Source organism: Pithys albifrons, chromosome Z (genome assembly GCF_047495875.1).
Source record: "Pithys albifrons albifrons isolate INPA30051 chromosome Z, PitAlb_v1, whole genome shotgun sequence".
In the NCBI taxonomy this organism is placed as follows: Eukaryota; Metazoa; Chordata; class Aves; order Passeriformes; family Thamnophilidae; genus Pithys; species Pithys albifrons.
This window is the reverse complement of record NC_092497.1, coordinates 9035085-9058439: the sequence shown is the minus strand read 5'-3', so window position 1 is coordinate 9058439 and position 23355 is coordinate 9035085. Positions and strand designations below refer to the sequence as shown.

At 53.2% G+C, this 23355-nt stretch overlaps 2 protein-coding genes across 3 annotated transcripts; one reads left to right on the top strand and one right to left on the bottom strand.

Annotated features, from left to right (window-relative positions):
- The first annotated feature begins 3837 nt into the window (after window positions 1-3837).
- Window positions 3838-16736, top strand: LOC139684791 (myogenesis-regulating glycosidase-like). Of its 2 annotated transcripts, none has more exons than XM_071581088.1 (2): window positions 3838-3923; window positions 11413-16736. In XM_071581088.1, exon 2 carries the CDS (start codon window positions 11539-11541, stop codon window positions 13573-13575), a length of 2037 nt encoding a protein of 678 aa, XP_071437189.1. In that variant the 5' UTR covers window positions 3838-3923; window positions 11413-11538; the 3' UTR covers window positions 13576-16736. The 2 variants fall into 2 exon arrangements, with proteins under 2 accessions (XP_071437189.1, XP_071437188.1); XM_071581087.1 differs by lacking the exon at window positions 3838-3923 and adding an exon at window positions 6388-6624.
- A 3894-nt stretch (window positions 16737-20630) lies between these two features.
- On the bottom strand, window positions 20631-22727 carry LOC139684652 (myogenesis-regulating glycosidase-like). The gene has a single exon (XM_071580797.1). The coding sequence runs from the start codon at window positions 22725-22727 to the stop codon at window positions 20631-20633; it is 2097 nt and encodes a 698-aa protein (XP_071436898.1).
- Window positions 22728-23355: the final 628 nt, after the last annotated feature.

Genomic DNA, 23355 nt, shown 5'->3' with positions numbered 1-23355 from the left:
GCACCCTGCGGGGGCTGTGGGCTCTCCGGGCTGGCAGTCACCAGCACAAGCTCTCACACGTCAGCCCTGTCCATCAGTGGGTTTCAGAGTGTGCAGGAGGCAGGATCTGCCGAGGAAAGGGAAACTGAGGCAGTGACAGGGCTCAGACCAGGGCTGCTGTGTGACATGGTGATGATGGAGGGGACAGAGAGGGGGGCTCTGAGAGCTGCTCACACACAACTCTCGGGCTCAGATCAGTTCTGATAAACAGCCCTCCATGACAAGGGGGCCGCGTGAAGGGCTTGGGAGGGATCTGAGCACCCTCTCAGCCCTGGTCCTGGAGGAGAAGGTCTCACTGTGTGTCTGCAGGACACAGCTGTCCCCACAGGGGCTGAGAAGGTCACAGGTGCTGAGGAAAAGTTCACTGCAAAACCAGCTCATCTCCCGCAGCCTCGTTAACATGCACATTATAATGAGGGAGTGAGCAGAGGGTAGAGACAGGGATGTCACTGCTGTGCAGGAACAGAAAGGGAGCACACTACCAACCAGGGCACCCCTCTGCCCCACAAGCCCCAATCCTCACTGGCCTTGCTGGCTGTAGGACATTGATTCAGTCCTGTAACTCCCCACCCTCTGCTGGCTCCATTCCCAGTGCACGCCCCCCAGCTCCCACTAAGGCAAGGTGCCTGGATGCCCATGGGCACCCTGGCTGCAGGGGAGAGGAGCCAGTGATGCCCAGCCCTCTGTCATCCCCTGCTTTTGGGCAAGTTGGGAGCTTGGGGAGAGGATCAGGGTGCTCTGTGACCCCCATGCCGACCCACTGTGAAGGGAGGCTTTGTGCTGGGATCTCCAGCTGCACTTCCAGCATGAGATCCTGCCTGGTAATTGGCTTCACCGTGTGTCCCGACGGCCGGGAAGACAGATGCTGCCACATGGCATGGGTGCCCCTTCTCATTCTCTGCTGTCTGTAGGGATTAGCAATGTCCCCATTACAAAATCCATTGAGCCAAGGTCAGACCAAGCAGCTCATAGAAATGGCAATGCAGGGATGCTACAGCATCACTCCACTGCCTACTGGCCTGAGAAAGACTGGTTGGCCAGGTCCAAAGGTACTGCTGAGATACCAGCTGTCCCCCTATGTCACACAGGGCACATCTCCATGGGGGCAGGAGGCTGGACATGCTGGCAGTGGCTCTGTTCATCCTCTCTTTGCCTCTGTATCCCCTGCTGAGCAGCAAAGGGATGCTCCCTAAGTATCTTTGCTTGTGGCTGTGCCATGGCCACCCATCTGCTTCCCTGGACTGAGACTGTCCCTGTGCCAGGGATGTCTGTTGTTCCCACCGTTTTGTCCCCTGGTATCCCATAAATACCTCCTGGCAGTAGGTGCTGCCTGGAGACCCATAATCCCCAGGGACCAATGCTGCACAGGCAGAGACAAGTGGCCAATAAGCTGCAAGTGTTGGTTGTCACCTCCATGACAAATCCTTAACAAGGACCTCGGGATCAGCACCCCTGACATGCCACCCTGTGGCATTGTGTTTCGGGGAATGGGGAAACAGTTGGGACTCCCTGGACATCTCCACATCCACAGCACCACAGGATACCCATGCCTGTCACTTTTGGATTGCACAGTACAATGTAATTTTGTCAAGAACGGCAAATACATCACCTGGAGAACAAGTCCCTCCAAAAGCATAGCCTAGAATAAGCACTTCCCTTACCTCCCCCTCATACCCAAGGTGGGGTCCAGCCCCACTAGACCCCCCACACTGGAGCTGCCTCAGGTGCTTCCAGCACCTCAAGCTCTGCAGCAAAATGCTGGCAGAAGACAAGGATGGAGACCTTTCTGCACAGCACACCCAAGTTCTATCCCCCAAAACTCACCTGCCTAGAATCAGTCAGACTGCAGACCCTGAGGGGTAGCAGGTCCCATCACAGGGCTGGTGCAGGCAGCAATGTACCCACCAACCTCTATCTCACAGCCTGTGTGACCCTGACCAGGGAAGGACACCACTGCAGTGCTGGGCTGTGGAGAATGTTGCTGCCACCCATGAAGAACCAGTTGCCAGATTTAATCCCAGGTGTTTGATCTCATCCAGCCATCTTTGGGACTGCACAACACCTGAAATCCTGCTGACATCCCTGAGCCTGGCTGCATGTAGCTTAGCATCCTCCCAGATTTTGTGTCCACATCAGTGTTTCTTTTGCTGCTCTTGTATTTTCCGTTGTCATTATGTGCTTCCCTTAGCAAGAACCTGGGCATGCTGTTCATTATGCAGTAATCATCCCTGTCCTTCACCCACTGCAGGTGCTGCAGCACCTTTTAATCCGTACATGTTTACCTTTAGGATGTGTCCGTTGCTGAGGCAGCTTTTTCAGTCCTGGGGGCAGAAGGGAGGCTGTTCAGACAGCACAGTCATCACTCTGATACTATGTTAACCTCCCATGGGCCAAAATTAGGTGTCAGACTTTGCAGAAAACATGTGACTGGCTTTAAATTCCACAGATTTGAGACTAAAACCAAACAACGAGAATAAACAGGGAGCACTGGGTTCTCTATAGATTTCCCTATGCCTGAGCCTCACTGAGAAGTTTCTCAAGATCTTCTTCACCAAGAAACAGGAATATTTTCTGGGTTGGCATGGTTCTGGAAATGAAGATTTTAGGAAAAAAAAAACATACAAAAGAGAGTGGATGTTTGCAGGGAGAGATACTTGCTGGAAATGGTCTCCTGGAAATGCCAGGGAGCATTATTTGTTTCAGAGGGTTACTCTGCTCTGTAGCACTGCTGAAGGGCAAATATGGACTTTCATTATAACTGGTTTGGGGAACTGTTCCCCTCAGATTTTTTCCCACAGGCTGGGGAAGTTCCTGGTGGGGGGAAAGAAACTTCATCAGCCTCTGGCTTGGTGGGCACTTAAAGAACCCTTAGGGTCTGGTACCTTCCCACCACTCACAAGCTGGAGACCAAGAAAGCACACAAGGGAAAGCTCTCAGAGCATAGTAACACAGCCAAAAATAGAAGCAGTCATTGACACCCATGCCTGTCGACGTCGTGCTGGGCTGCTGAGGACGTGCTTGCTTTTGGCAAGTTATCCAGGAAGAGCTGCCATCCATCTGGGATACTGAGCATAGACACAGGCTAAATAAGGAGGGGGACTTGAGAGTAGCATATAATTAATGAAGGCATGAAATGCCCTTCTCTGACTATGATCTGAGTGTGCAGTGCCAGGGAGCAGCATCACCTGGGCCCCTCCATGTGTGCTGCTGGTTACAGACCCACGGCACTGCAGCCCTCACGGCTGGGGGGATGCTCCAGCACAGACTCATCTGGGAACTCAATTTCCAGTGGGGCAGCGTGGCTGCCATGCAGTGCCAACACCAAGCAGCACCCCAGTCTGTCTGGGGGCAGGGAAAACCCCATGAAAACCTCATCCTGCCCTAAAATCATCCCATGAAAACACGACCTCGCCCGAAAGCATCCCATGAAAATGCTGTCCCAGCCCAAAAACATTCCATGAAAACCCCGTCCCAGCCCCAAAGTATTACATGAAGAGCTCGGCAAAACTCCGTTAAAACTCCGTCTCAGCCCCAAGGCATCCCATGAAAGCCCTGTCCTGGCCCCAAACGTTTCGTGAAAACCCCATCCCGACCCAAAAGCACCCGGTACAGCCCCGCCAGCGCCAAACCCCGACTTCCCCCATCGCAGCCCCAGGAGTTTCCGCATCCCCACACGCCCCGGGCATCCCCAGCCACTCCACGCCCCCGTGCCCCCGGAGCAGCCTCGCCGCGGCCGAACTACATCTCCCATCCGGGAGCGCCGGGGCGGGGGCCGTGCGGGGCGGGCGGCGGGGCGGGGCGGCAGCGCCCAACCCCGGAACCGCGCTCAGCCCCGCGCCCGGAGCCCCCGGCCCAGCAGCCCCGGCCATGGCCCCGTATGCCCAGTGAGTCCGCGGGTACTGGGGCTGCCCCTGGGGCAGGTGTGGGAGGAGCATCCCCGGCACGGGGAGCACGGGGTGGAGGCGGGCAACGGGTCCCTGTTCCGCAGCCCCCAGGCTGCCCCTGGCAGCGGGGATGGCTCGGGAGGGCCCCCCGGGAGAGGGTGCAGAGCTTCGTCCTGACCTTGGGGTGCGAGCCGTTGGCATGCGCCGTGCAGGGACCGCGCGAGTTCTGTGATGGGTGGGAGTCCGGCAGGACATGAACGGAGCCGGGAGACACGTCCCCGGCTCCAGTCGCAAGGTGCAGCCTCAACTTTTGCCGCTGGGTAGATGCTTGTTAGTGAAAACTTTGCGGATGGGTATACGCAGCACACTATGCCATGTGCTGGGTTGCGTTTGGAGCGACTTTGGGGACAGCTCCGCCATCAGGGGCCGTGGCAAGGAGCAGCCAAAGCTGTGTTAGAAGAAAAGCACAAATGCTTCTCCCTCGTCCCCGCCTCCCTTCCCGCCTTGGGATACTCATGATGCACAGCATGCCACAGCCCACTGGAGAATGAGGTCTGGGAGGTTGTGTCTGCATGGCTGCACCTGCACATGGAGCGTGCAAGGGAGCACTTAAAGGGATTGGTGACTGCGTTTGGCCCAAGGTTGTCCAGTCTCACTTACTGTTGGATACTGATGGGGATTCAGAGACCTGAGTTGCCAGCCCAGCTCCATTAGCCATCCGCATTTCTCTGGAGCTGCCAGTGCCTGGAGTGTCGTGGTGACTCAATGGCTGGAAAATCGCCGAGGCCGTGCCAGAGGGATGTGCTTATGTTTCCATTTCTCTCCCATATCGAGTTATAGCGCTTGGGAATTGGGGTGGGCTCAGGTTTCAGCCTCCATCAGCATCCGAAATGCCGAGCACTCCCCAAGCGCTGAATCATCTCTTTTCAGAAAGAATCTGGGGGTCAGAACAGGGCACTGGGTCCTGCTGTGGGGTGGTTTGTCTTGGAGGATGGACATGAGTATGGAATAAGATTAACACATGCTTTGGGGAGAGGCTGTTGGAGTGTTATGGTGGTAGATGACACATGCTTTGTGCCACCTGGAATTGGGCCGAGGGAGCAACAGACAGTGGCAAAGACACCAAAATCTTGATGGCTGTGTATCTGATACAGCACACACAGCAAATGAAATAAGCTAATAGCAAACTGATGCCTCATGTGGGGGCTTCAATGCCTACCTGCTGGGCCAGTACCCCTGGGCACCTTGCCTGGTGCTGGCTCCTTTGGTGGGAGCCGTGAAATTATTGCAGTTACCGCTCTCGTTTATTTTTGGGGAGTGATGTGTATCATCCTGCTGACAGGTGGAACTCCTTGTGTTTGGTGTTTTGCTTTTACTGCTGTTGTGCATGAGCACTGATGGCCCATAGGTGCCGAGGAACTGGCTGCCTTGTTACCCCACAGACCATGATTTTTGAGGCCAGGCTGCCTCCAGCTCCCCCAGGGGCTGTAGGACTTCTCCAAGGTGTACAGAGACATCCTCAAAGGAGGATGTCATAAGGGAGCTTTCTCTCCCTTATGTCCAATGCACTTTGATACAAGTGGACCAGAAGAACTCAGTTTTAAAGCCTCCACAGATCACTGAGGCTCAGATAAATTCAGGCACCTCCAGGCAGAGAAAAGCAAGAGCCTCCCTAGTCATGGTTTAGTCATGAGACGTCAGCACAGGTGTTCAGGGTTAAAGTGAAAAGCAAGCTTATTAGACTTCATCTGGCTAATTAGCACAGAGTGAAGAACAAAGGAAGACAATGTTTTAAAGGGAGAATTGTCAGGGGTGTTAAATATTAAGTCATCTGCTGCCAGAATTGGTTGCAGTGGCTATTTTGTATTCATGGTCAGGCACTGGATGAGATGTCTAAATGGGTTTGGAGCATCACTTGACACTGGAAGCCTTAAAGGGCAAAACTGGGTTGTAAAGTCACGATTCCTACAGTATAGATGAAAGTATTTAAGGCTGAGCAGAGCTAATGCCACAGCTTCAAATCTCCTGCCTGCTCTTGCAGACCGAGCGAGGTCCTGGCAGTCTGTCTGCACTTTGCAGATGAGCTCTGTATTCACGTGTCCCCCTTGGATTTGGGGTTTATCCTCTGGGTGCCTAGTGCTGTTTAATCCTGGCTTACAAACCAGCCAGCAGCAGTGGGGCTGTTTGTTTTCTTTTCGCTCAAGGCAGCCCCATCACTCTGCAGGATCACGGCTTCGCTTAAAATCACAAGATTTGGGGGTGAAAAGAAAAACCAACCCAAACGTTGTGTTGTGGGGGGTTTTTTATTTTGCCTTCTGGTTCTGGAGCTCCTGTGAGCGCAGGAGGGGATGAGCTGTGCCCGGCCCTTCCCGCTCACCTGGCAGGGAGGCGGGATGCTATCCCGGATCCCGTGTGGTGCCGCAGGCACCTTGGCCGGGCTCCGCCGCCTTGGCACTCCCCGGACTGAGGGTTGGCTGCTCCCGCATCCGTCACAGTGCCTGAGAACACACGCCGGTGACGTGCCGGTCCCCTCCTCCTGCCCGCGGACACAGAGCAGCCAGCTCGGAGCACCGAAACGCGATGGAGAGGGCGAAGCTGTCGGGGGCGCGGGGATGTGTCAGCGCTCGGGGTTTATGTGCTTAGAAAGGCATCTGTGTTGGAGCTGGGCGGCAGGCGGGGATGCCCGGGAAGCAGTGGGCAGGTAAGTAGCCGGGGCAAGGTGCCCCCCGCGGGATGGGCTGCCTCCTGACTGGGCCTGTCCGTATCCAGCAGCACCAACAGCGAGGGTCTGTCACTTTGCAGGAGGGGCAGAGAGCCCCCCACTGCCCGCAGGCTCTCCCTGCCCCTTAGACCAAGCAGCCTGTCGATCGATCCCTGCTGTGGCCACAGCACGGACGGGGAAGGTGAGGGTCCCCCTCTCTGTCCCTGCTAAGGCAGAGTTGCTGCCCTGCCTCAGGGGCCAGGGGTCTGTGCCACCCATGTTCACCCCAAGGTGGCTTAAACATTACAGGGATAAACAGGCTGTGTTCAGTTCTGGGCCACTCAGTTCAGGAAAGAGATTGAGGGGCTGGAGCGGGTCCAGAGAAGAGCAACGAGGCTGGTGAAAGGACTGGAGTACAAGTGCTGTGGGGAGAGGCTGAAGGAGCTGGGGGTGTTTAGCCTGGAGAAGAGGAGGCTCAGAGGTGACCTCAGCACTGTCTGGAACTACCTGAAGGGAAGTTCTGGCCAAGTGGGGGTTGGTCTCTTCTCCCAGGCACTCAGCAATAGGACAAGGGGGCACGGGCTCAAGCTCTGCCAGGGAAAATTTAAGTTGGATATCAGAAAACAATTCTTTCCTGAGAGAGTAATCAGGGATTGGAATGGCCTGCCCAGAGAGCTGGTGGATTCCCTATCCCTTGAGGATTTTAAACACAGATTGGGCGTGGCACTGAGTGCCATGATCTGGTAAAGGAACTGGAGTTGGACCAAGGGTTGGACTTGATGATCTTGGAGGTCTTTTCCAACCCTATCGATTCTATGATTCTAAACCCAAAGCCCTGGAGGATCTAGTGTGGGATCAGGGATGATGCACAGGAGTCAGGAGGGAATCAGTGCCTCTGATCCATGTGGAGTCAGGGTGTGTGGGGAGCAGTTCTGTGCTCTGTGGCAATGTTTTTGCCAGGTGCAGCACCAAGCAGGTAGAACAGTAATTTCACCCTTTATTACCCCAAAAAGCCTTCCAAAGAACTCCAGTGCTCTGCTGCAGACCCTTCTAAGGGAACGTAAACTCTCAGGAAGAGTTTGCTTGCCCCCCATCTCAGGTGTGCAAAGTCCCTTGGTCAGGGCTGGTTTCCCGCAGGGGATTCCAGGCTGGGCACGAGCAGGTCCTTTTGCCCCATGGAGTTTTTTTGCACAGAAGAAATTTCTCTCTTAATTTGCTCTCCTGATTCCCTACTTGTGTGTAGGGTTGGAGGTGCATCCTGGTAAAATCTGCAGTGTGTCTGTGCTGTTTCCTTAGCTTGACTCCTGCCAACATGTTTGGGGAGGAGGCGGCAGCACCTTGCTGCGGAGGCGAGGGTTTCCTGGCATCCTGGCATGGGAAGTGGGTGTGTGTCCCCAGCATGGCTCAGACCTGACTCTGCCAGGGCAATAGAGACCAGTTACATGTTATTGACCCTCTTTAAACGAATGCCCTACTTGCAGAGTGGCTGGGGTTAGTGGTGCTGTGGGTCTCGCAGCCCGTGGTTAGCAGCGGTGTTGGTAAAAATAGAAGCGGTCAAAAAATGGATTTTTATTTTTACTCCATTAAGTGTGTCCTGCTCAGATGTTTTGCTTTCATCTTGAGTTGAGGCAGGACTTGCTGCTTCCACAGAACACAAAAAAAAAGCTTTGTTTTGGGTCAGCTGGGTAGCTCCAGCACAGCAAGCAGCAAACATGCTGTTTTACACTCTGCCTTCCCGTTTTCTTTTTTTTCTTTTTTTTTTTTTTTTGAGGAGTTAAAGGTCACCACAATGTCATCTTGGAGCAAAATAACTAGTTAGCATTCAAGGAAAAAAAGTGTTGAAATAGGCTGTGCATGATCAGGCACCTCTGCAGGCTGCAGCTTGCGAGTGAGTGAGAAGAGTCTGGGAAACTTAGCTCTCACCTGGGATGGAGCCAAATCTCCCACTGGAGAACATGCATTTTGTTAACAAGGCAAAAAGAAAAATAGAGGGGCCACATGGGCATAGAGCAGGATTGGTTTTGGAGACCTCCCTGGCCCATCAGTGCTCTTGGTGATGCCTGCAAACGTCCTTCCCAGCATCTTTGTTGGAGCAGTATCCAAGCAGGCAATGTCCATCAGCCCAGGGCAGCCACAGGGTTTGATCCTGACCCAGCCACAGCAACCAGAGCAGCATTAAATCCACCAGCTCACTCACCCAGCTGTCACATCCCTCTGAGGCAGATCAGTGTCCAAGGGACATAAAAGACAGCAAAACCTTTCTTAAGATAACACATTTATTTCCCTGCTGAGAGCAGCAGTAATGGCTCCCTCATGTATGCCATGAGCTCCAGCCCATGGGGGGTAAAGAAGGAAATAGCCTAAAAATAGAGCAGCTTCGAAGGAGTTCATAAATAATAAACCAGCCTCCTGAAAGGGAGATAAAAATCCAGAAACTCCCCAAAGCCCTGGGTGCTGCTGTCAGTTTTACATGGAATGAGGAGGTGGCTGTCACCACAGTAGCAGAATCAGACATTTGTTGGGCTTAAAACCCTAAATGAGAGATGGAAAGAGCACCATTTTCACCTCCTTTTTCACAGAAAATGTGAAAACCTAAAAAAATTCTTTTCCCAAATAATTTGCAAGTGCTGCTTGGTGTAGGCTGCATTTCATTTTTTCCCCTCTTGAGCTTTGCAGTTCCCAGATAAGGCAGGACTGAGACACAGGCGTGACAGATATTTGCATCTCTCTTTCCCTGGCATCCCACAAATTTCCAGAGGGAGCTTGTTTGGGCTCAGCATACAGGTCTGTATTTCCAGAAGCATCCTGCCACTTAGAGTTTTGCTCTGCTGTGCTGGTTTTGGCCAAGATGCTTCTGCAAGCCTTCCTCCCCACCATCACCAGTGTATAGCCCTGTGCTGCTTCTGTTTCCCCCTAAAGCCAAGGAAGAGTTGAGAGAGGGGATGAAGGTTTATCCCAAACACAGCCTCTTCCCACCACTGCCTTTATTGCCCAATTTTTGTTGGGCTCAGCTGTTCTGGCATCACGTGTCCCGGTGGGTGAGGGTTCCATTGCCCTCCTGGGGGAAGGATCCGGTGCTGAGTGACACAGTTGGAGTGGTTGGACCAGTCCCCATCCCGTGCCGAGGGAGGGCTCCGTGGGAGTTGGCCGTGGGACAAGTCGTTTAACTAAACCTATCGCCTGTTCAGGCTAATCGCTTCCTAATGCCTCGGTAATCCCATTTAAAGCAACTGGCAGCCTAGAAAGTTACTGGCTCTCAGGGGAAGGTTAAAATGACCCGTCTGACTACACAAAAGGTTCCCCCAACTGCAGGGTCGGGTCCAATACGCGCTTCCAGATAAATGTAAAACACGGTATGTTTTGTTGAGCCTGTGCACAGATGCTTCAGGGGGTTTACACATGGGCATGCCTGTAGCAGAGCAACAGGGTGTAGGTGATGTTCAGGACCCCTTTCTGCTTTGCCTTTTCTCAGCAGAAAGATCTGCTTAAAGGACAGAGGACTATGTGTTCTGGCTTGTCATGCCTGTGACAGGAAGAAGGTTCTGTATTCCATTTTGGATCTTATTCTTCCTTTTTGTTAAAAAGGAAAACAACCCCTTTAGAGGGAGCCTCTGCAACCAGTTTGATTTGTGCCCCAGGACAGGGTTTTTTCCCGTTAATTTGCCTGCAGCTGGTAGATCTACAGCCCAAAGCTTGGGGAGGAGGCAGCGTGCCGTGTGTGCTGGCACCAGGCAGGTACCGGCCAGCTGGTCTGCAGCTCTGCAGCTCCTCTCCTTCCCCTGCTCCCCCTGCAGCTGTGTTTGTTTCTCACTCTTCTGTGTCCTTATTTTGCTTTTTCCCTCTGGATCCCTGGCGTTATGCTTGGCAGAGCCCAACCAGACCATGGCCAAGGAAAAGCCATTAGGCTCTTGGCAGCGTCCTCTTCCCTGGGGCCACACAAGGGGGGAGCAGATAGGGGCTGAAACACAGCCTGGAGCCTTTCTGTATGGAGGGAGAGCTTGCTGGAGGTCCTGTACTGCTCACTCCCAACAGAGTTTGCTTTTCTCCCACCCAGAGCAGTTGCAAAGGTCTGGGCACCTGCCTGAGCCAGCTGCTCTCCTCTGGCTGGGGGCTGCTGGTGTGGTACCTCCCACAGCCCTGCTTTGCCACTTTCTGCACCCTCTACATGCCCCCTCAAAACCAGCCATGAGCCACCGGTACCCTGCCCTGTTTGGCTATCCAGGAGCTGTGGAAAACCAGGGATCTACCCACCCTCACTGCAGCTGGAGCATCTGGGACATTCTGGGCACAAGAGGGGATGGTGCTGCAGATGTGTTCAGTCAAATCTGCCAGTGAGGCAGTTTGATTAAAATTAGGAGTGGCTGCCTGGAATTCATTACGTGGTGTCTTTTATGGCTCTCAGTTATCTCTGTCCCTTTTATCTCTGTCCCTTAAAGACACTGTGAGTAGGCTGATCTGGCTCCCCTTCAAATTCCTTCTACTCCCTCCCAGTCTCCAATCCTGCCTCACTAAAACTCTCCCAACAGCACAAAACATTAATTATGGCAACAGTTTGGTCCTTGTTGCCCTGGGGTTGTTCTCGGCGTGAGGCCCAGGCTGTTTTCTGCATGTGTTCTCTTGCCTGGGGTAATTGGAGACGGTGTGTCTGGTACTCGGCGTACAGCACCCGGCACATCACAGTTGGGCAACGGGGGGCTGGGGAGAGCAGACTGAGGCAGCAAATGGATGACATGCTGTCCCTTGATTCAGAGGTTCTTCTGAGACTATTTATATCCTCTTTTTTTCCAGAGACAAGTGGTCTGTGAGTTGGTGGAGGTGGGAACTCTCCTAACAGTCCCATTTTCTTCTCCTGAGAGCCCCAGACTTGTTTCCTTCCCACTCCTCTGCAAAAAGCTCTAGAGAAAACAGAGCACCATGTACACCTTCCTGCCCGAGAACTTCACACCGGTGAAGCAGAAGCCGTCCAAGGAGCTGCGGCCCATGCTGGGGGCCATCCTGCTGGGCCTCATCCTGTTCATCGCCGCGGTGGTGGCCTGGTGCTACTACACGGTGTCCCTGCGCAAGGCGGAGCGGCTCAAGACGGAGCTGATGGACCTGCGTGCGGACGGCTTTGTCATCAGGAACCAGCACGGGGAGGTGGTGTTCCGGCTGGCCTTCCGCTCAGGCAGCCTGGACCTGGAGTCGTGCTCCAAGGAGGGTGAGATCCTGAGCTGTACGCGCTCCAGCCGGGGGCCACTCAACTTCTTCATCCAGACGGTGAAGCCCAAGGACACGGTGATGTGCTACCGCGTGCGCTGGGAGGAGCTGGCGGCTGGCCCGGCGGTGCAGCACACCATGTTCTGGGAGGACGCCCACTGGTACGGGGGCTCGGAGATGAGCACCCAGCACTGGCCCATCCGCCTGGCCGGCTACCAGGAGCCCGTGCCCTATGTCACCAGCGACGTCTACTCCTTCCGTGACAGCTTTGGCGGCATCCTGGAGCGCTACTGGCTCTCCTCCAAGGCGGCGGCCATCAAGATCAACGACTCCGTGCCCTTCCACCTGGGCTTCAACGCCACCGAGCGCGCCCTCTTCTTCCAGGCCCGCTACAAGGACTCTCCCTACAAGCCCCCGCCGGGGCAGCCGCCCTTCCCCGAGCTCAGCTACCGCGTCTGCGTGGGCTCCGACGTCACCTCCATCCACAAGTACATGGTGCGCAGGTACTTCAACAAGCCCTCCAAGATCCCTGCCGAGAACGCCTTCCGCTACCCCATCTGGTCCACGTGGGCCCTCTACAAGAATGACATTGACCAGGATAAGCTCTTGAGATTTGCTGAAAAGATCAAGAAGTACCGTTTTAACTGCAGCCACATTGAGATTGATGACATGTACACCCAGGCCTATGGGGACTTTGATTTTGACCCTGTCAAGTTCCCCAACGTGACAGAGATGTTTGCAAAACTCAGGGAAGATGGCTTTAAGGTCACCCTGTGGACTCACCCGTTCATAAACTATAATTCCTCCAATTTTGGTGTGGGGATTGAGCGTCAGCTGTTCATCAAGGAGCCTTCGGGGCGGCTGCCGGCCATGGTGGAGTGGTGGAACGGCATCGGCGCCATCCTGGACTTCACCAATCCGGCAGCCCGGGACTGGTTCCAGAGCCACCTGCGCCAGCTCAGACACAAATACGGCATCTCGTCCTTCAAGTTTGATGCGGGCGAGACCAGCTACCTGCCCAAGCAGTTCAGCACCTTCCGCCCGCTCTCGGACCCCAGCATCTGGTCCCGGCGCTACACGGAGATGGCCATCCCCTTCTACGAGCTGGCCGAGGTGCGCGTGGGCTACCAGTCCCAGAACATCTCCTGCTTCTTCCGCATCATCGACCGCGACTCCGTCTGGGGATACGAGCTCGGCCTCAAGTCCCTCATCCCCACCGTGCTCACCATCAGCATGCTGGGGTACCCCTTCATATCTGCTGACATGATTGGAGGGAATTTTTTCCCCAACAAGACGAATGGGGCAGTGGAGATCCCTGACCGGGAGCTGTACGTGCGGTGGCTGGAGCTGTCGGCCTTCATGCCCTCCATGCAGTTCTCCATCCCGCCCTGGCTCTACGACAAGGAGGTGGTGGAGATTGCCCAGAAGTTCACGGAGCTGCACGAGTCGCTGGTGGCGCCGCTGCTGCTGGAGCTGGCTGGGGAGGTCACTGACACGGGCGACCCCATCATCCGCCCCATCTGGTGGATCTCGCCCCGTGACGAGGCCACGCACAGGATCGACTCCCAGTTCCTCATTGGGGACACACTCATGGTGGCACCTGTGCTGGAGATGGGCAAGCAGGAGCGGGACGTCTACTTGCCAGCGGGCAAGTGGCGCAGCTACAAGGGGGAGCTGTTTGAGAAGACCCCAGTGCTGCTCACGGACTATCCCGTTGACCTGGACGAAGTTGCCTATTTCCTCTGGGTGTCCTAACAGGTTTCTTCCTCAGCTTTGGAATTACCATGCCTTACCTAGGACTTTCTAACTAATAATAATTCTAATTGCACATTTCATTTGAGCCTGGGGTGGAGGAAGGGAATTAAATAGACTTCACTGTTCTTGGGGATAATTTTTTTTATTTGGGGATTGATCTTGGGTTTTTTTAATTTGGGTAAGGTGGGAGACTCCAGTTGAACTAAGGTAGGCAGCAATTTCTGTGAATAGGTCGGTAAGGAGTTGTCAGTCTGCCTGCAGACACTTACTAAACCCAATACATTTTCTGTTCCTGAGTATTTCAAGATGTGGAGGTTGGTGTGTGCCAGTGGGAGTGTTCCTAGTTCTGCCCAGTACTGGGCATGGAAGTGTGTGATGTGGGAGGGTTGCTACAGCACAGCCTGCCGTAAGTTTTATAATATGGCAAATATATTCAAAAGGATATTTTTAAATGCAGAAAGCAAAATAGAGACACATATATATATAAACATATATATATACACACACATATTTTTTTTACCCCTTTTTTCTAGCATGGCACTGGACTAACAATGCCCTGTGCTGCTGCTTCCCTGGGTGCCAGGCGGGCCAGGTTACTCAAGTGATGTCCATCTGTTTTAATTTTATGGGCTGCTTGTTGCCGGCTGGGACAGCCACATTCCACCTCCTCATCTCCTCACCCATTTGCCACCCTGCACCAGGCTCTTGCCTGTGTATTTGGCCTTGGGCATCAACATTGCCTTCCCTAGAGCAGCGCCCCTACCAGCACGTCTCATTAGTCTTTTTTAAACATTGATGGCCCCACTTTGCTACATGATTATCCTGCTGATACCATCCTTTTTGGTTTTGAGGACAGATGAGGTTTGTTGACGACAGAAGGACTTTGCCTGGAGCAAAGCAGTTTCTCCTACACTAAGTGTGGCGCTTTCCCGGGAACAGCGGGTTCCCAGCAGCGGCACGTGTTGGGATTGGCGGTGAGGTTTGCTGCTTGCCAGCTTTTCTGTGGGTGGAAAACACCGGCTGCTGGACTGATGGGTCTGTGCCAGCGGGAGTTCTCACTGCACCCACGGAAACATTCTCGTCTGAGGTGAAATTAAGCTAATACCCATCTCAGGTCATGGTTGGAGGTGGTGATTTTGGTGAGGGTTTTTCTGAGTCAGCCCTTCTCTCTCCTTGAGAGAGTCCTGTCAGGCAGCTGGAGGTGGGATTGCTGGCAGAGGCTTCTGGAGGGGACACAGGGTGATGTGATGCTGCACCTCAAGTCCCCCACAGCTGCAGAGATGCCTCTTTCGCAGATTTTCCGTTTAGTTTTGTACAGAAAGATGCATTTACAGAAAAACAAGACAGAGCAAGCAGGATTGAAGTCTGGCAGTCTTCCTAAGGCAGGACATTCCTGGCTGTGCCCTGGTTTGGGAACACGTGTCAGGCCTGAATTTTTAATGAGCTTCTGCAGAACTGAACTGCAGTGGTTGGGAAGGGGTGGGACATAGGCCAAGGACAGCTCAGCATCCTTGGGGTTTCTCCTGGAATTCTCTCTGGGCTCGGTGTGGGGCTGGCAAGAGTCTGCCACCCAGGGAGGTGGTTTGTGTTTTGGTTAAGCCACTGGTCTTTGCAGGAGGCAGAAAAGGAGATGCACTAAACTTGGGGATTGTGATGGGGTCCAGGAGAAAAGATTTAGGTGTTAGGGGCAAAATCTGAAGTACTTTTATAGGTAGGAAGGAAGTCTGGTTTGAGGGGCTCTTTGGAACATCCCTTAAGATCTGAATCTGCCCTGTGTAATTTCATGTTTCAGTCTCAAGATAAGGTGTAAGAGCAGCCTTATAGGTCCTTTCTCACCTGGAGTATGTTTCAAAGCTCATTTCTCAGGCTTTTAATTCTGAACGACTCAAGTTTGTTTCTGGCCAGTGCAAATAGTGATTATGTTACCGGTTACAAATTCCCTCTGTCCAGGAGTTAATACTGGAATCTTGGTATCAGTCATCAGGGCACTGGCAGGATTTACCCTCGCTTGGAGGGTGGAGTTTAAGGTGGGGATGAGTCTGGCCAAAGCCTGCAAAGAGGACAAGGTGTGGAGAGGGCTTCTTCAGCCCAGAAATGCATAAAAGCTGTGCTTCGAGAGGCTTCAGCTCTTCCCTTTCGACTTTTGCTGATGGAATACTTGTCATCTTTTGGCATGGGAGTCATTAGGTGGAGGAGATGTTGGTACATGGCTCAGCAGCCAGTGCAGGAGTGGGATCCTCACCACTGGACTTCAAGAGAAGGATCCCAGCATGATCAGGAGATATTTTGTGTCTTCTCTTCCCGTTTCTGTGCCACTCACCACATTCCTCACTAGAAAGGGATGAGGCTGTGTAAGAGAAACACAGCATTCCTCTTAGTATCCCTCCACTATTAAAATGATGGGAGCAGCCAGATGAGTGCCTTCAAAGTCCTCCCAGTGGTGTCAGGAAGGTCATGGAGGAAATCTCCATTAGACACACTGTCTTTTTTCCCCTCCCCTCAAAACAAAGGAGTTTATTAACAAAGTTTTAATATTCCTTTTATTTAACTATATCATAAATGGATGATGTTACAGAGTACCCTTATTTTTCTATATGCTGTATGGCTATTCAGGACTCGATCAAGGAGAAGGGTAAAGCTGCTGAGAGGACATGTTGGGGGACAGGCTCAGCAGTGCTGCCTTAAAGTGTCTCACAGGCTTCTAGGTGCCCTTTCCATCCAGCTTTTTACCAAAAACACTATTTCTAACACTATTTCTAACACTAAGCTGTAGCACTGCAGGACTTGAGGATCCTTTGGACCTCACAGACCTCAAGCTCTGCCACAGACACCTTGGGAATTGCTGCTAGGGGCATTTCTCTGATTTACACCATGAGTCACTGGCCAAAGCAGGGTTTAGCTTGTCTCAGCCAAGGAAAAGCCCCAAAACAAGTTTGGGAGTTGGATTCAGCCTTTTCCCACGCACTGCTCATGTGATGGAATTTTGAAGCTTGCACTGTTGTGTATCAGGTTTTCTGGGTGCTTGTGTTTGCACATGCTGTCCTACGTCAGACTGTAATGCTGGGGGGGGTCTGTTTTTAACCACTTTTCTAATTCCTAGTTGGTTTGAACTGTAACATGAATCGCCTTGATTGACATAAAATTTTGGAAAACGAAAATAAGTTTAAGTATTTTCTTCCATACCAAGTTGATTCGGTTGTGGTTCAGGGGATTTTTTACCCTGGTCCTCACAGAAGTCAGGGCTGAGATTGTTGTTTTCTTTAGAGCTTGCAGCCTGCAGCTTTGGTGTGTGTTTTAAAAGGAGGAGCTGGCAGTCACCCCACTGTTGTGTTTGCAGTGGTGGCAGACAATCCCACTGGATGGAGGGTTGCCCTCCCTTGGGTCCTGACAGCAAAGGGAATAGCTGTGCCTTAGGCTGGCCTGGAGAAGACTGTCCAGGCAAACCCTGATGTTGTGTCAACCCCCAGGGGTGGGACCCAGACTGTCATGTGCCTGTTTTTACTGACATCCACCCAGAAAGAGCTCATCAGCACTGACTCTGGGGGAGTTTGCTAGTGCACATCGGTCTCAGAGGACACACACTTTGGGACTGGTTGCAGGAAATGAGGAAGAGGAGCCTACTCTCAGCTCCCCATGGACACTCCAGAAGGTCCCATTGCCTCCAGGATCCCCTTTTCCAGATGGCACTAACAGCATGGACAAGGATGGAGTAGGTATTTGTGACTAGGAGTGCCAGGAATGGAGCATGTGAAGCTCATTTAGGAGCCTGCCTTGTCCCATAGCACCCACTTTGCCCCACATGTGTTTCCTTCCCTTTCCATTCTTGCTGCACAAACCACAGCTGCCTTGTGCCATCAGGCATCACCAGCCTTGGCCAACACGTTCAGCATGGCTTGAGGAACAAGAGGGACTTCAGTTCACTCCTTTTGCAATAAAAGACATTTACCCAATGCTGTTCCGTTGACTTCTTCCTTGGGTGCAAGTGCATTCCACACACTTGGCTGATGATGCACGGTGGGTGAGGGTGGTGCTGCTGAAGACCTGGGGACAGGTTGGCAACTTGCAGCACTCACAGCCTTGCAGCAGATCCTTAAAAATGCACAGATCCTCCTTGGAATCAGTGCTGTAGGTTTGGCTTTGGTGTACATCCTCCCAGACGTTGTAGAGAGGGTGTGTGAGGTTTGTCGGGGACATGGGGACAGCAAGTGGGGACAGCTGTGTGCAGGATCCCAGCCAAGTGGCAGTACTTCAGAAAGCATCCACAGCTGTGTGTTGCAACAACGAAGTCCCAGCCCCACTGGGGCTACAGCAAAACCCCACTTCGTAACTGGATCTCAGGGAGGTTTCTGAGGGTGACGGCAGAGCAGCGGGTGCTGACCCATGAGATCCCAGCTGTGATAATGTCCATGCTGCTCACATAATAAAAGAACAGCTTTTATTAAAAGTAAGAAGAAAAGCAACAGGCAGGCAGACCTGAAGGCTGAGGAGGATCATGGGGAAAGGACAAACTGACAGCAGCAGAGCCCCTTTGGGCACATGGCCAGGCTGGCACAGCCTCAGGACAAAAACAACCTCCTCAATCTCAGCTTCTCCGGGGCCCAGCAGGAGCTGCCAGCCTGCAGATCCCTCGTGCCAGGAGAGCTATAAAAGGTGGTCTGGCCTGATGCAAAATCCCAGAGGATAAGTAGACAAAAACCAAGATTTTTATTTATGTTATTATTTTCCCGGAAGCACGGGGTGTTTTTTAGCTCAATGATCATCAAATATTAAGAACAATGAACTCTCCCTGCCAAAAATAGGCAGCCTGGGGCAAGCAATGTGCTGGGGCAGAGTCCCATGTCACCCACCTCCGGCAAAGAACTCTTGCTCAGCATTGGGAGTGCAAAATATCAACCTGGCCTGAAGCTTAGCAAGGCAAACAAGGTGTCCCTTTGTCAACACAGAGCCCTGGTGCTGCAGGAGGGTGGGGAGAGGTGGCTGTGGTGCCACCTGCTCACAGGATGCCTCCAGCACCCAACCTCCATGGCTCCCTGTGGTGTGGCTGGGCAGCAGGAAAAGGCACTGGGGTCAGATTGGAAAGGGGTAGGGGAGGCATTTTTGCAAGCATGGGACCAGGCATCTCATGTCATCCCCAGGGCCGGCAGGAAGTCTGGGTGATGCCTGTTTTTTCCCACCCAGTGTGTGCTGCAGGTGGGTGGCAGAGCTGTGTGTGCACACAGAACACACTGGTTACACAGACAGAGCTGCCATGTGAGGTGGCTGAAGTCTGGCTCTCACACCTCTCCTCAGCACCGAGGGCATCAGCATTGCAGAAAGCTTTATTTTGTGCAGCAGCAACAGCCAGAGGAATTTTGCTGTGCCACTCTAGGACTCTGATTACCCCAAGCTCATATGTCAGGGACCTCTTGGGGCTTCAAAGCAGCAACTGAAAAAACGTTCATGAGCACCTCGGGGGAGATGCACCCTTGAAAACTACTATCCTAGAGCAGAAGAAAGCCCACGGTAAGGATTCAGGGATATCCTGCTAACCCTAAATACCATTGCCAGTCTGAGCATTGCCTTCCCTTTCACACCCCTGAATGAAAGCAGGGTTTTCCCTCACCATAGCCACACCAACAACAGCATTACTGCAGCTCAACCTGCCTCCAGGGGCATCTAGAAGATGTTCTGGCTCATCCAGCTCGGCACTGCTCTTGTGCCACTGTGCCCATGCAGAGCTCTATTGATACAATGGACCCACTCACAGTGACAGGAGTCTTGAGGTGGTTTTGGGGGTGCTTCACCTGGCATCAAACCAGCTCTGGAGTGAGAGCAGTGCTCTCCAGCCCCAGTTTACTTGTTTATGGATCAGCTCTGGGGCAAACCCCTAAAGAAAGGAGCTTTCCCCTGCCTTGGGGCCACACACAGCTTTGCTGCCCAGTTACTGTCAAGCAGCGTGCTGAGGTCAGCAAGTGGGATTTGTCTCTCACTTTGGCAAAGCTCATTGCAGCCCAGAGACCCCTGGACTCGCTTAAACTCCTCAGACATGTCACCTTTAAACTTCTGTTTGCTTAAAAAGAGCAGAGAAGGTTGGACCAAGAGTGGAGAGCATTTCACTGCCAGCCTGCCCACCACCAGCCTTCAGGAGCTGCTGAGACACCTTCACTCAGGAGAAGTCACCTCTGTGGGCGGGATACCAGCTCATGGATAGGGATCTCCATTAACACTGGATGGGACAACATTTTCCATGGCGAAATTGAGGCAGCAGGGCACTCGGGCTGGTGTGTCCACTGTCTAAACTCTTTGAGGAGGCCAAGTTCTCTCCTGAGACCTGGCACGTCACAACCTTTGGCTCTAAACGTAGTCTCAAAATACACGTGGGTCTAAACCCATATATGACTTGGTACTGTGCTTTCATCTGGACTACTGTGAGATTTCACCACAATCCACACACTTACCTGAAGCCATACCAAGCACGTGGTTCTCAGTAATTTATAAAAGGGGGAAAACAGTTGCCACAGCATTAGCAAGTGCTGTAGCTTTCTTCTGCTTGCTCAGATAGCTCAGGCCACGGGATGTATAAACGCCTCTTCACTCCTGCATCACCTCCTATCTGCTCTGCAGGCTGCAGATTTGAGTGTCTTCCTCTTCAGGATCACCACGGACTGACTTTTTAAAAAAACCACGTACTTTGCTGCAGCTGCCTCCTTCACAAGCACATGAAATTTTAAATACCTCAGGGGATCAGCTGTGGAACAGGCTAACAAAGAAGCCCATGTAATTTCCTTTATAAACAAGAAGAGTGCATGGCATTTCTTTGTGGGAAACGATTATGAGCAGAGACTGTGTTTCTATACATTGCAGTTGTCACACTGCAATAACAAAAACACCCATCCAACACATTTTAATAAGTTACTGTACACCACTTGCCAAAACACAAAACAGACGTCTCACTGTTTTCATCAAATTTCATGACAAAGTATTTCTAGTTTAAAAAACTGTAAAAATTAAAGGTCATTAAAGCTGTTGGTTAATTAATCACTGAGTCTTCTATTGCAGCACTGATGAGGACCATGTTAAGACACCCAGAGGAAATAGGCAACTTCATCCAGGTCAACAGGATAGTCCGTGAGCAGCACTGGGGTCTTCTCAAACAGCTCCCCCTTGTAGCTGCGCCACTTGCCCGCTGGCAAGTAGACGTCCCGCTCCTGCTTGCCCATCTCCAGCACAGGTGCCACCATGAGTGTGTCGCCAATGAGGAACTGGGAGTCGATCCTGTGCGTGGCCTCATCGCGGGGTGAGATCCACCAGATGGGGCGGATGATGGGGTCGCCCGTGTCAGTGACCTCCCCAGCCAGCTCCAGCAGCAGCGGCGCCACCAGCGACTCGTGCAGCTCCGTGAACTTCTGGGCAATCTCCACCACCTCCTTGTCGTAGAGCCAGGGCGGGATGGAGAACTGCATGGAGGGCATGAAGGCCGACAGCTCCAGCCACCGCACGTACAGCTCCCGGTCGGGGATCTCCACTGCCCCACTTGTCTTGTTGGGGAGAAAGTTTCCTCCAATCATATCTGGCAGCACAAATGGGTACCCCAACATGCTGATGGTGAGCACAGTGGGGATGAGGGACTTGAGGCCGAGCTCGTATCCCCAGACGGAGTCGCGGTCGATGATGCGGAAGAAGCAGGAGATGTTCTGGGACTGGTAGCCCACGCGCACCTCGGCCAGCTCGTAGAAGGGGATGGCCATCTCCGTGTAGCGCCGGGACCAGATGCTGGGGTCCGAGAGCGGGCGGAAGGTGCTGAACTGCTTGGGCAGGTAGCTGGTCTCGCCCGCATCAAACTTGAAGGACGAGATGCCGTATTTGTGTCTGAGCTGGCGCAGGTGGCTCTGGAACCAGTCCCGGGCTGCCGGATTGGTGAAGTCCAGGATGGCGCCGATGCCGTTCCACCACTCCACCATGGCCGGCAGCCGCCCCGAAGGCTCCTTGATGAACAGCTGACGCTCAACCCCTACACCAAAATTGAAGGAATCTCTGTGTACAAATGGATGGATCCATAGGGTGACCTTAAAGCCATCTTCCCTGAGTTTTGCAAACATCTCTGTCACGTTGGGGAACTTGACAGGGTCAAAATCAAAGTCCCCATAGGCCTGGGTGTACATGTCATCAATCTCAATGTGGCTGCAGTTAAAACGGTACTTCTTGATGTTTCTTGCAAAATGCAGGACTTTGTCCTGGTTTATCTCTTTCTTGTAGAGGGCCCACGTGGACCAGATGGGGTAGCGGAAGGCGTTTTCAGCAGGGATCTTGGAGGGCTTGTTGAAGTACCTGCGCACCATGTACTTGTGGATGGAGGTGACGTTGGAGCCCACGCAGACGCGGTAGCTGAGCTCGGGGAAGGGCGGCTGCCCCGGCGGGGGCTTGTAGGGAGAGTCCTTGTAGCGGGCCTGGAAGAAGAGGGCGCGCTCGGTGGCGTTGAAGCCCAGGTAGAAGGGCACGGAGTCGTTGATCTTGATGGCCGCCGCCTTGGAGGAGAGCCAGTAGCGCTCCAGGATGCCGCCAAAGCTGTCACGGAAGGAGTAGACGTCGCTGGTGACATAGGGCACGGGCTCCTGGTAGCCGGCCAGGCGGATGGGCCAGTGCTGGGTGCTCATCTCCGAGCCCCCGTACCAGTGGGCGTCCTCCCAGAACATGGTGTGCTGCACCGCCGGGCCAGCCGCCAGCTCCTCCCAGCGCACGCGGTAGCACATCACCGTGTCCTTGGGCTTCACCGTCTGGATGAAGAAGTTGAGCGGCCCCCGGCTGGAGCGCGTGCAGCTCAGGATCTCACCCTCCTTGGAGCACGACTCCAGGTCCAGGCTGCCCGAGCGGAAGGCCAGCCGGAACACCACCTCCCCGTGCTGGTTCCTGATGACAAAGCCGTCCGCACGCAGGTCCATCAGCTCCGTCTTGAGCCGCTCCGCCTTGCGCAGGGACACCGTGTAGTAGCACCAGGCCACCACCGCGGCGATGAGCAGGATGAGGCCCAGCAGGATGGCCCCCAGCATGGGCCGCAGCTCCTTGGACGGCTTCTGCTTCACCTGTTTCACATTTTCAGGCCATTGCCTTTCTTTGGCATCCCCTTTTGGAGCACTTCCATGTTTTCCCTGGCGGTGGGTAATCCGACTGTCCATGATTGCTTTGCAGAAACTTTGCTTCTGAATTTTTTCACTCAAACTGGTGGACAGAAAATCTCGGTTGCTGAAGGCAGGTGTTCACAGTCTACTTTCCAAAGCTTGGCCGCTCACATCTGCAGTGTTATTTCATTAAACAGAGGGTTATTAACACCAAAAAAGCCAATTAAATCTTGCCACAGGCTGCAGCTTCTCTGTTCGGTCTGCAGCCCAACCTCCCTCTCCTGTAGCTCTGGCTCACTTTCCTCTCCAGTGGCAGCCTGTTTGCTGGCAGCTGGACTGAGCTTTTTTTGGAGCGGGTCTGTGCCAGGATTCCCATGACCTTCTCTTGGCTGCTGCATCCCACAGAGCCAGGATGAAGGGATGACAGTCAGAGCAGAGCCTGGAGGAGAATGGGCCCAGGGGAAGAGGCTGGTACCTGGACTTCACAAGCTGATCTGGTTTTACATTAATTATAAGCCCATCTGGATTTCCCTTCCTGTCCACAATTTCTCTGCATCAAACAGAGGCAGAGAATTGCTGTGCTGAGCTCTCCAGCCCCCACCTGCTCTTCCCCACCTCCACCCAGGGATGCAGCTGGTGAGTGATGTTTTATCTCCCTGCACTTTGCTCCTTCCCTGAGCTGCAC

Bases quoted from the DNA above. Each gene is read 5' to 3' on its own strand.
- LOC139684791 (XM_071581088.1), top strand. From the start codon at position 11,539: ATGTACACCTTCCTGCCCGAGAACTTCACACCGGTGAAGCAGAAGCCG.
- LOC139684652 (XM_071580797.1), bottom strand. From the start codon at position 22,727: ATGGACAGTCGGATTACCCACCGCCAGGGAAAACATGGAAGTGCTCCA.